General features: G+C 38.2%; 1 protein-coding gene across 1 annotated transcript in view; it reads right to left on the bottom strand.

Annotated features, from left to right (window-relative positions):
• The window catches only part of PCCA (propionyl CoA carboxylase, alpha polypeptide), a 295,541-nt gene that overhangs the window by 53,051 nt on the left and 229,847 nt on the right, over positions 1-12,643 (bottom strand). The window contains exon 21 of the mRNA XM_010578343.1: positions 7,331-7,384. Coding sequence (XP_010576645.1) covers positions 7,331-7,384 — 54 coding nt within the window. The remainder of the gene's footprint in view (positions 1-7,330; positions 7,385-12,643) is intronic.

The raw sequence follows: 12,643 nt of genomic DNA, 5'->3' as shown, positions 1-12,643 counted from the left end.
TATGGAAAATCAGAAATCCTTATTTTTCCATTTGCTTATTCCCAAGGGATAAAGGGCATAATTTATTACAAGCAAAGACTACTACACAACAGATAGCACACGCACTACAAAATCCACCAACATTAAGGACATTCATGGGAATTCTGACCTGCTTATGACGTCACCACACATTTTTTTTCTCTGCAAATTAAAACTTTCATTGAAAACAAAAGAAAAGGCCAAGATTAAAAATGAAAAAATAAAAAGGAAAACATTAGAATCTAAATGCAATAGCCCATTTCCAGTTTGGTTTTGTAAGAAAGCAAGGCTTGCAATCCAGATTTCTGCCTCTCATTCCCCATCCCCAACTCATTCCATCCAATTATCCCATTTGCACCCACAGACACTGGTTTAACCCGCTGATCAATTTCAACCAAATGTGAAGAAAAGGTAGGTAAGTCCAACTACTTATAAGTATCATAGGAACCATAACTATGTTTCCACAAATCTTCTGAAGAGCACTGGCTATGTTAAGGAAACAACCCATACTCCAGCTGAGGGAAATTTGGCAGCAGCCAGTCGGCCAGCCAGCACATTCACACTGGCCACCCAACAAGCACATATGGAGCTTCAGCTTCACCTTGGCACCACCGGCTCTTGCTCAAGGAGGTCTCAGGCAAAGACTACAAGAAGTTGTTCTGCGGGAACTTGTGGCACTTCTGGTTTCTTTTAAGTCACAGAAGCAAAATTCAGAAAGAACTCCGAGCGCTTTCTTATTTCTTTTTCCAAAGGAATCCTGAGCAAGATTCCCAAAATAATCTAACTGATTTTAGGACGTGGCTTTTGGGAATACTGGTATTTCTAGATCTCTCAGGAGCTTTTCAGTTTGCCCACAGTGGACAGCTTTAATATCTTCGCTATACCTTCCGCTTTAAAAGATATAAATATGTAACAGAACTGAAATGAGAACAGCCTATGTAACTGTGTGACTGTGCCCGATCATCCACGTTAGGTGAGCTGGAACAATTCTCACTGCCAAGTCCTAATGACGGGCCGAAGTATCACTACTTTCACAAGTGAAGTCCTTGGTGCATGAATTATCCACTTCCTGCAGAATACTGCAGCAGCTTGTAGCCAGTCTCCGGATTCTCACCGCCCGTGTTCAAAAGGGACTTGCAGAAGTTAACGCTTCCAGAAGCAACTGCCCATTTTTCCTAGTGACACATTCTGCACTACTGAAATGCCACTGACGAGAGCTCTACTACTAGAAACACTGTGGTTCACGGTGCCTCTGAAACTGGGTGAAAAGAAAAAAATCTATACAGCAGTAGAATTCCCTTTAGATCAGCAGGAACCCTAATCTTAAGGCTTGTGAAAAGGAAGAGTAGAAAAAACATTTAAAAAAGAAGACACTATATTGCAAAATAAACACCTACTGGACTATATTTATTTTCTTGTGGTTAATACTCTACATATTCCAATAAATACAACCTTTGTAACCTCTGCAGGTTTTCAACCAATGTTTGAAATTCTGCATAAATCGTCAGTATCTAGTTGCAGAAGTGCCACATACAGAAAGAAAAGCAGAAAGAAAGAAAACCTGTTAAGAACTGCAATGATTTGTAAGGGTGAAAGAAGCAGGTTGTTAAACATTTGTCATTGTGAGCTAAATCAGACTCATACAGTCAAAGCTTCCATCTTCACTGCTATTTAATTGGTCTTTGTAAGAATGCAGGGAGAAAGAAAAAAGGAGGAGGAAGCTGTCTGGAAGCTGGTGAGATTATATACAGACTGAAAAGTTCCAGGACAATTTGTAAGCCTCAATAATGGACAGAAAGTTGGAAGTTTGCTGTTGAAGCAAAAGCAGACAAGTCACGGCAGGAAGGAGCAGAAAGGGAAATCAGCAGTGAGAAGTAAAGTTCGTATACTGACCTGTAGCTCCTAGGATTATCTTAAATACATAAATGATGTATATGCAATAAGCCAGGAAGCAAAGGCAAAGATTTTGAGGAATGCCTCTATGTAAAGCTCTCCATTTCTGACCAACTTGATAAACAACATACATAACTAATAACCCTGACTGTGTATGAAACATCCTTTTGCCAATCTATCTGGAAGTAGCTACAGAACAATCAAGAAGTCATTAATATTGAGTGATCACTATTGTACAAGAACGTATGCCAACTATGCTAAAAAGCATGGCCAGGGCTTGACAGAGACTAGTTTTCCTAAATCCAGTGTTCTCAACCTGGAGTTTGCAGATGTGGTCACGGCAGTGGGTCTCTGGACTACTTTAAATGGGTCTGCAAAAAGGCTGAAGAACAGCAAGCGTAGCATTAACAAGGCTAATAGCAAACATAAGAGAGCATAAGCCTCCATAGCAAAACTTCAAATGTTTTGTAAATCAAAGGTGCCGAAAGCACTCCATCAGGGATGGACTGAAGCAATGGCAAAACCTCCAGTGAGAAAGCTGGACCAAGAAAATTATGCCATGAAACTCAGAAGCACCTAAAGATGGCTTGATTCTTAGGTCAGAGCAATTCCACTATGTTCCACATGGGTTCCTATACTGTGTTCACCACTGAAGGAACATTGTCAAGTAATACACTGAGCAACATGACTAATATCTGTCACATATATGTTCTTTCATCCTTCCCCAGGGGAAAGAAGTAACTATTTTCCTCTATATCACTGCTCTGATGTTAGAGAACAGAAGATCAAAGAAATGGCATGAATAATGAGCAGAGGATAGTGAAATTTTCCACTGTGGCTGGGGACTCTTCACTGTCTGGGACTGTTTCTTTTGAGGAAAGTGTTCCACTGAGCCAGCAGAGCATCGCTGTCAAGCACGGCCTGCAGCCCAACACTGACAATGACGTTACAGATGCAGCGGAGCCAGGCTACTCACTAGCTGAGCAAACAGACAATATTTCTTTATGCAAAATTCTACACAGAGGCCATTACGCACAGTCTAGAATAAGTTTAATGCTTCCATAATAATCTGTAGTTCTCTATATACTTGTAGCTTTCTTAGTGCTAAAGGCTGTCTGCCCAGACATATTTCATTGCTGAAGTCCTGCTGACAGAGGCGTGAATAACCAGCAAATGATTGGGACCATCAGCAGGCCAACAGAAAACATTCCTCTCACGTAAGAGAACAGAAGGTGGAACGAAGAGACAAGAGACATGACAGAAACTGGAGGCTAACTAGAAAGAGAGAACTGAAGGGTGGACTTTGGTCCTCTGAAAAGACTGCTCAAACATACAGGCTTTTGAACCGCAGAGGCTGAAGCAGAAGTTCTGTGTATAGATCTTAGTATTTTTCTATAGATCTTTACATTTCGATTTCATATAGATCTTTATGTCTAGAGAACAAGTCTTATGAGGAGCGGCTGGGGGAACTGGGGTTGTTTAGCCTGGAGAAAAGGAGGCTGAGGGGAGACCTTGTCAGTCTCTTCTCTCAAGTACAAGTGATGGGACCAGAGAAAACTACCTCAAGTTGCGCCAGGGGAGGTTTAGATTGGATATTAGGAAAAATTTCTTCACCAAAAGGGTTGTCAAGTACTGGAACAGACTGCCCAGGGAAGCAGTTGAGTCACCATCCCTGGAGGTATTTAAAAGACGTGTAGATGTGGTGCTTAAGGACATTGTTTAGTGGTGGACTTGGCAGTGTTAGGTTAACGGTTGGACTGATGATTTTAAAGGTCTCTTCCAACCTAAACAATTCTTTGATTCTATGTTTGTTACAAACCTATTTTTGTGAGCCGCCTATACACAGGAGACAACCCATAAAGGACTGCCTCCTTGTTTTTCCTGCTTTTGGGCATGGTTTTGGACATTAATCTGAAGCATGTATTACCCTGTTTCCTTTTTCTTTGTACAATATATAGCACAATAAGATTCCTTGGTGTTACAGTAATGCTATTAAAAAATACACTATCTGAATAATTCTAGTGTAAAGCCACAGAATAGAAGGACTCCATCAGCACATGATATCTAGTCATCTTCAGTAGAGAGGAAAAATGAGTAAAAACTCATGTAAAATCTCAATTATAGCAATAACCCATGATCTGTTCTGAAATAATTTAATCAGGACTCAAAACGTTATCATACCAGGAAAATTAAACCAAATCAGTGTAGCCTCCTGTTCAACAACTACTTCTTACAGCTAAAAGCTGCTTGCTCCTCAGGCAGAAACACCCTTGTACATCCTCCAATAGCATGAGCAATATCAGATCTGAGACTTATAACCCTCTACCAAAAAACAATTTGGTGAAAATAAGCTATCTAACGCCACTACAATTTGAAGAGAAGAGAAACGCTCAAGCAGCAAAGAATTTCTACTTGTGATCAGAAACAAACAAGAGTATTATTACAAATCCATGTAGACCCCTGAACGATGCTAACAGTGTGCACTGAAAGCTATGATTTCCCCGGGGAAAGCAACATGATTTTTCCCGCTCTCCTCCAAAACAACAGAAACATGCTGCTACACTAACAGAAACATTTGTCCTACTGTCCACGCATTTACCATATGTTATGCAGCAGAATTCATATTAAACTGTTGTCTTTCTGCTGCAATGTAGTTTTCTCTGTCCTTCACCTAGCTAACTGGGACAGCGAGGATGTTTCTAACAGAGAAGCATACCTTTCACTTCTCCAGAGTGTCAGCTGGCTTCCTGAAGCAGGGGCTTGTATTTTATCCAAAACCAGTAGCAGAATTGTTTCTACCATCCAATGTCAACAAATCAAGTGAAGCCATTTATCGAAGCTGATGCCCTCCTGACAAGCCAGGGAGCTGTGCTCCTGATCAGCTGGTTCTAAAAATATGTTCTGATGGACAGGTCAGCGGTGTGTACGCTCAGTAGCACCACGCTGCCTGCCACCACTGAAGTGCCATCAACGTTTGCCCCCATCAAAAGTAACACAGAATGCTCAAAGCTATCCCTAATGTTATCTACTATGAAAAAAAGAGCAGAGCAATAATTTCACAAGCTGTTTATTATGTTGATAAAAAATACATTATAATAATAATGAGCAATCAAGACTTTCTTGCTGCTAAATATTCCTTTCAAACACCTACTATCTTGACTGCACTTCTATTGTTAGCAAAGTTTTAGTAAGAGATATGTAATGGTGAGCCCCAAACGTATTTCTAGGACCCTCATTAAGATGATATTCTTTTCTTTGTTTGAACATTTACATTTGTGTATGTGTACACATACACACGCAGCTACACACATGGAGACTGTGTACCTATACGTGCAGGCAATTTGTAGGCGATATCATTGTAAGGAAAATCCATCCTTCTGCCCCATTACCTAAGCCAAGTGTATTAAGTTGAAATCAGAAGAGTACAAGGATGTTAAAGGAGCAAGGGACAAATTAAATACAGGGACTTAGGGGAAAGGAGAAGGACAGTAGGCTAGAGAAACTGATAGGAACAGAGGTGCAGACTCTGGCTTGGATTCTGTGGGAGAACTGGTATCGGAGCAAACCCTGGGAAGCAGACTTCATTACTGCTTCTCTACCCTGCTTGCTGAAGTTCTCTCTCTGGGTTTGATCAGCAAGAGTTGTGCATAATTTACATTAAATAAAAAATCATGGACAGAGTACTACAGGCTTTTCTGTCCAGTCCTCTTGAGAATTTTAGTTATAATCATATACTTAATTTCCCAAAATAACTAGGATCCGATAAGCGCACACGAGCTAGTCAGTAAGATCTGATATATATTACAATCCATTGGCTGTTTCATCATCAATTTTTTAAAGCTTAAAGCACATCAATACTGTACCCTCTTTTGTCAATTTTTGGTGTCGCACAAGGCCCAGCACAAGAGTTCTAGTCTCTAAGTGAGACTCCGGGGCACTTCTAACATATTAATACGAACTGTTTTCATACCCAACTTAACAACAAATTTAATTTTTAATGTCGCTAAATACACACTTAATCAGAATTTTCTCTGCTACAGCACCCACTTACAGGGGATCGATTAAAATCTTTTCAGTATTATCTTATCAAATTGCATTTATATCTTATCTACTTGGAGTAATTATTTTCTTCTCACACAAAGACTATCAGATCAGTCAGCTAGCAGCAATCTCACATATGCAGGATGCAACTCCAGAGCTGAAGCATCTTTACAAATACAATAGTGCAGAACAAAACTTCTATTTTATGACTTATTTGTAACTGCTGCTCTGCTTGATATTGAATAAGACAAATAAAATATATATGCATGTAGAGAGATATGTTTATAGAAGCAAAAAATATTAGGGGCACTTTTCATCTCTAAAAAACAACATGCAAGTCTACAGGTATTCTTGTTAAGTTTACTCTTACCACGTTATACCTCCCAAAAAATGGCTTCATAGGACTCTTAGAAGAACTAATCACAAGCAAATAGAATGAAAGCATTATCATACGCAATCTTAATCTACTTTTGTCCAAAACATATAGTGCACAGAGACATTAGGACTAAATTCTAAAGGGAACATTTCATTCCTAGGCTTTTGACTGTTAATGTCACTGAGGGAAACCTGTTGGCAGCAATCAGGACAACTCACTTTAGAGGATACTTCAATTTTATCTCATTTTCAGAACTATTTTTAGGTGCATAAGGAACTTGGAAAAATTCACTGACTGCATTTTAATCATCCAAATCATGGAACTGGAAGCTGCTTCAATCACATATATGTTTATAAGCATCCATCACCTAACACAAAACTTTAGTTTCTGTACTATACATGACTGCTCCAGATAATAGCAGATGAAAAAAATCTATTTTATTGAGTAAATTCTGTCTAATGGTATAAAATCTGATCAGGATTTAGGCATACTTCTCTCCAGCAAACAAAATCTGGGAGAACTACACAGCTATGACATTTGGCTAGAGTGAGAAAAGGACAGAACTCTTTGCATTACTAAATAGTCTTTTCATAAGGTACTGACCCACCTCTGGGATGTGAGGGTATGTGGTACAGGTGAAGCAACAGAGGTCAGAAAGTGGAGGTGGTGGGGAAGAGTGGGTTTGATGCTGGCGTGGACCAAACCTGAGTATTTTGCAGTAAGTTTACAAGTCTACAACCAGTTACTCTCAAATCCCTTGTAAATGCAACAGAGGCAGACTTGAATCAATTGACATGTGGAATGCAGATACTGTGCACTGTGCCATGAAAGTTAGCTTCAGAAATTTGCCTCGATTCACCTGTTAAGCTCAGGATATTTACACATAATACTAACCTCCACAAACACAAGTGTCCGATGTGCTGCCAGTGTAATTTGCCTATTTTCTGTTTACGTTATATTCTTCTACCAACATAACTCTTGGTAATAGTTATACATACTTACCACTGTGCCTAGAAACTGAATGCTTGTATCTCCAGAGGCATTCCGAGAAAGCCGCTGAAAAAAAGAGACGTAAAAACTGATTAGAAGTGTCTCTGGAATTTGAAACCTTTCCTTTTTCTGTGTCACATCACTGTAAAGTAATGAAAACTAATTGAGTACACAAATTATACATAAAACAGATAAAATAAAACCCTTTACTTCAACAGCTTCAGTACTAGAAGTCCAATTCATACTTCTGCTCGGATTTTGGGTTTGTTTCAGTCAACTCAATAACATTTAATTTTGAAGAACAATGAAAACAAATATGGCCAAGTACAACACAGAACAACCTTGGACTTGCAGAAAGACAAATTGTCATGAATAATGAGGCTTCTGCCATCTCTAAATGTCTGTGATTCTGTATTGCTGTTACTCACATTTAGTATTATCTTCATTCTCTCCTAATGAGAGACATTTTAATCTCTGTTTAAAATGCAAACCTCCAATGATGTTACTTTGAAAACAGAAGAAAAAAAAAAATGACCTTATGAAATGTCTGGTCACCTACTGTGGTTCAGGAGTTGATTGAAGTTATTAAGCAGTCTTCAAATATTACATTGTCAGTAAGCCACAAGACAATGCAAAAGACAATATGTTATTGATTTAACACAGTATTATCCATAATCTAAATATGCAAAATGTATAAAGAATTCCTTCTTCTTGTGAACTGTCTCCTTCAACGTGAAAAGTTTTTTTCTCCCTTTTTCTTCCTGCTGTTAAATTATAGCACATATAGACCCAAAATCAGGGCCCTAGTCATGGAACAAAGGCCTAATACTTACACAATGCCAGACGTACATACGAGTATAGAAGCACAGATTTGAGAAGGTGAGTATAAATTGCAAACAAAGAGCTGCATGGAGATCTTCAGCATTTTAAAGACAAGGAAGCCTAGGAATAGGGCTGCAAATTATTTTGAGAGATCTTCTAGTCTAGTACCCCCGGCAGAGTCAAAACACACCTGTGTCACTCTCAAACAATGTGTCTAACCCATTCTTAAAGTCTTTCAATTGCAGAGATGTCACAGTCTCCCCTAAGCAATTTATCCCAGTGTTCAGCATTCTTATCATTAGGAAGTTTCTTCCTAATATCTGACTAAAATAACCCTTACTACAACCACAGCACATTAATTATCCTCTTTTTCATCACAAACAAGAAACACACATTACTCCCTTTCTTTTTACAGCTACCTACGGGTATGTGAAGAGCCATTATCACAGCTCCCTTTAGTCTTGTCTTCTCTAGACTGAGAAAGTGCTATACAACAATAGCTAGATATCCCCCAAAACAATTCTAATAGCAATAAATTAAATCCTGGTCCCTTTTCAATAATGGCGCATGTTCCTCAGCTACGCTTTATGAAGTAATAATTACTACGGCCCGAACATGCTTATTTTTTGACTTAACAGGTCACACACTGACACTGCAATCTGTACAATCATATGAAAACAAAGGATGATGTGCCAAAGCCTGACATATTTCAACAATAATGATTAATGGAATGGAAAATATGGGAAATAAAATTTCATACAAAACCTGACGTTTACTTTTATAAAGGAAACAGGAATATACACTTTTCCCACAGTCTAGGATAAACACAATCAGGTTTTGGAAACCACAAAGAAGAACAAAGTACCGGCTGCCTACAATGAATGAACCGCATGCCAAAACAAACAAGTCCCAACCACTTGATAAGCTGTCAGAAAATGGCAAGCCGAAAAAAATTAAAGGATTTAATTTCTTTTTTTCCTGGAATGCCCTCCACCCTCGTTAGAGTTCTGTCACTTATTGTGCTACCCTTTTGTGCGCTTTCAAGGGTCATTAGAGACCTTTTCATGTCCTAATAAAAATTCCATTTTTTTGGCTAATCTCCCCATCACACAGAAAAACACAACCTAAAAAACAAAACAAAACAAAAAAAGAAAAATAGAGCCCTTTTGTCATTTTCTTTAAAGGCTTTCAAAGTAAAGCCAGGTATCTTGACAACTTGACTTATTTTTCACAACTGAAAACCAAATCATTAAAGTATTTCCTCACACAGAGTCTCTTTACTCACAGCTAAATAAGCTAGCATAGCAATAACTAAGCCCTTTCAAAAATAATTTAATAACTAATTTAATAAAGCCAAATATATACGTGTATCAAGAAGGCACCTTCTAAAGCCACAGTCTCAAGACAAGACAAAGATATAAGCAGCCGCCTTCCTGCCCTGACGCTGTCGAAGTGCCCTGGTACCACACTATAGTAAATCCTCACTGCTACTGTTTGCTGTGCCCAAAATACAAAGCATTACATTCAGTTGTCTGTGGCATTAAGAGTCAGCTAAAGCACTAAAATCCATCTCTTGAATTAACCGGCAGTGAGGGAAAAAAAAAAATAAATAACGGGGAAGGTGAGGAAAATAGTTAACAAACAGAGAAGGAAAAGAAATTTCCCTTCTGGGTATATTTCAAAAAACAAAAACAAGAAAGAAAGGTAGAGAAATTCTCCAAGTCACAAAACATATGTTACATCAAGACCAAAAAGAGAACTGCCAGGCTTTTGAGAACCATGTTACAAAAGAAGTCAGCACATTATCATAATTAATGTTTCAAATTACAGTTGTAAATAAATTTCAGCTGTTAGATGTGATTAGATTTTTTGAAGCATATTGAAAGGAGTTATTTCTGTTCCGCTGGTGGGCTTGTGTTTCTGGGATTTGTAAATGTAATTGATGTTTTCAAGAAAATGAAAGGACATGGTTAACAATTATTCTTTTATTTTACACCTCTTTAGAAAAAGGACCAGTCTCCAGTTTCTCTTGTAAAGTTAGATATTTACATATTCTATACCTCATAATAGATGGTTTCATATTGCATGTGATAGCAGGAAAGTAATCAAATAGAGGTAACAAAAAAGAATAGCTAATTATATGCATTGTCATTGTTTTCCTAATAAATTGCAAATTATGTACTAGGAGGTTTACACCAAAAAGCAAGGGAAGTCTACCATTTGAACAAAGACAAAACATCACTGTATGTTTACTTGCCAATACAGTAAAATTACATTGTTGGCATCAATTACATGATCTTAGACATAACCAATGCTCTTCTGGTTGATTCAACTGATAGAGATTCAGACTAACTTTATTAGCATCATTTGAGTTAAAAGTATAGTTTTTCTTCCTTATGAGAAAGTAACAAGATAAATCAAATCTGAAAAAAAAATAAATCACAACTTCAAAAAATCCATCTGCAGTCTCAAAGCTGTCAAATGAGTGTGTTACATAAATATTATATGTATTTTTACACACAGGTTACAGCATGCTATACTGCATATGCTATGTATATACAAACAAAACGCTTATGCACGTAGGTAAAAATAGACAAGCGTATATAATCATACAAAATGCGTTTGATCTTCCTCCTCTATCTTAAGTGTATGCTATACCACAGCCATTTCACAAATAATCGTTTTAATCTGTAAATCCCAGTAAATTACCAGAGGTTAGTGTGATATGACTTTAAATTCTTCTGCTTTGCCATAGAAAATTATTTCCACTTAGTTGGGTACCAATGATCTATTCATCATAAGATGCAGTAGGGTTACAATCAGCTTTGCATTAAGCCTGCAGTAGATGAGCACTTGCAGATAAAAATGGTAACAACCTTTACATGAAGAAGGATAAAGAAGCTCAGCCAAACATAAAATATATATTGTTGAAAGAGATTCTAAACTGACACAGACATTATTAGACAACAAGATCTCAGAGTATTTTCCACAAATCTTCTGGTATCTTGGGCTCTCCAAGCTGGAGGGGAGCAGCTGCAGGGAAGGAATGATACCAAAACAAAGAAACTCCAACAGACCCAAAGCAATTTTTTTGCGTTGCTTACAAATGGAAAAGTAATGTGTCAAGTCAAAATGAATATGAACTGGCAAAGGAAATCATACATGTAAGTTTCTCAAACACATTTACCTTGAACTACTATCTACCACCTTTATTTGTTGAAAGTAAAGCTGGAGACCATTTGTTACAGAAAATGTACAGATTGTCACTTGACCAACATTTTTTCAACTTTTTCAAGCTGTAGCATGACTACATTAACAGTCAGACAACATGTATCAGCCTATACAAAACAAAAAAAAAAACCAACCAAGCCCAGAAAACCTATAGATAGACTATAGATAAAATTTTGAGTGAAACACTGTGTAGTTTCCCAGCATGATGCTGTTTTTCAGAATGCAGAAGTTCTTGCAGCCCCTATTGCTTCATTTCAACTGCCCACTACCAGAAATTCTGAACATCTTATGCCATGAATTTCAAATGGAGAATGCTATCCACCTTTTGGCCAATATTTATAAATTCTTGAAAATTCAACCTGGCAAAATACAGGCCAGAATCATTCCCAGACAGGTCTAATTAAAAAACAAATTATTCCCACAATAGGGAAGTCAGGGGAAAAAAACACAGTATTTTACCTCATAAAGTTATAGCAGATTTATCTGCTAGTACCTCATCTATGAGGTTTTGTGCACGTGAGGGTGCTTGGACATCTGGAAAGCTCCATCATCCAGCTATGTCACTCCATCTTTGGAGTCCCATAGTTGGGTCAGAGAGGAGGAGAAAGCTGCAGAAATAACTGTGACACCATGAAGTCGTCATTTTGTCAAAACGTGAGGATTGGTTTGGCTTTATCAATCTCCTTTTCCCTCTCCTCCTGGAATCTTTGCAGAAAGGAGAATTTAATTTCAGCACTCCCCTTCCACTGTGCAAAATCCCCAACTAGGGATGTGATCCCAGACTACCAGCATGACCAAGCTTTCTTATATGTTGGAGACTGTCTACGTTGCGCTATATGTTCAGATTTGTGCAGCCTCACAAGCATTTCCACTTAGAGGATCAGTCTACTTTTGTCACAACTTAGTGTTCTCCACTGGTGGTGCCATCATTTCCTCCCCTTAGCGCATTAAAGTACAAATGGAAACTTAGCCCAGTTTTGTGCGCTGCTCTACCCTTAGCCATTATCCATTTCAGATCGCACTTTAGAGTAAATGAAGCCTCAGTTAGCTGTTCTTCCTCAGGGCACATCCACATTTTCCAGGTTCTTACAAGGGCAGCAGTCACCCAGTGGGGAATGAGATGATCAAGTCCTGCTACATATGAAGCATTTTGACACGCAAAAGATGTCCAAGACTGGCGTAAATGGTACTACGCTGAAATAGTCCTTCCCTTTAAAAGGAATCCTACCAGGATGCCAACTAAGATACTGGCCTCCGCCAGCACCTATTGCA

This window comes from Haliaeetus leucocephalus, unplaced genomic scaffold (genome assembly GCF_000737465.1).
Source record: "Haliaeetus leucocephalus isolate CR32 unplaced genomic scaffold, Haliaeetus_leucocephalus-4.0 Scaffold626, whole genome shotgun sequence".
NCBI classification, from domain to species: Eukaryota; Metazoa; Chordata; class Aves; order Accipitriformes; family Accipitridae; genus Haliaeetus; species Haliaeetus leucocephalus.
The sequence above is the reverse complement of the archived record's forward strand: the minus strand, read 5'-3'. Positions and strand labels throughout refer to the sequence as shown.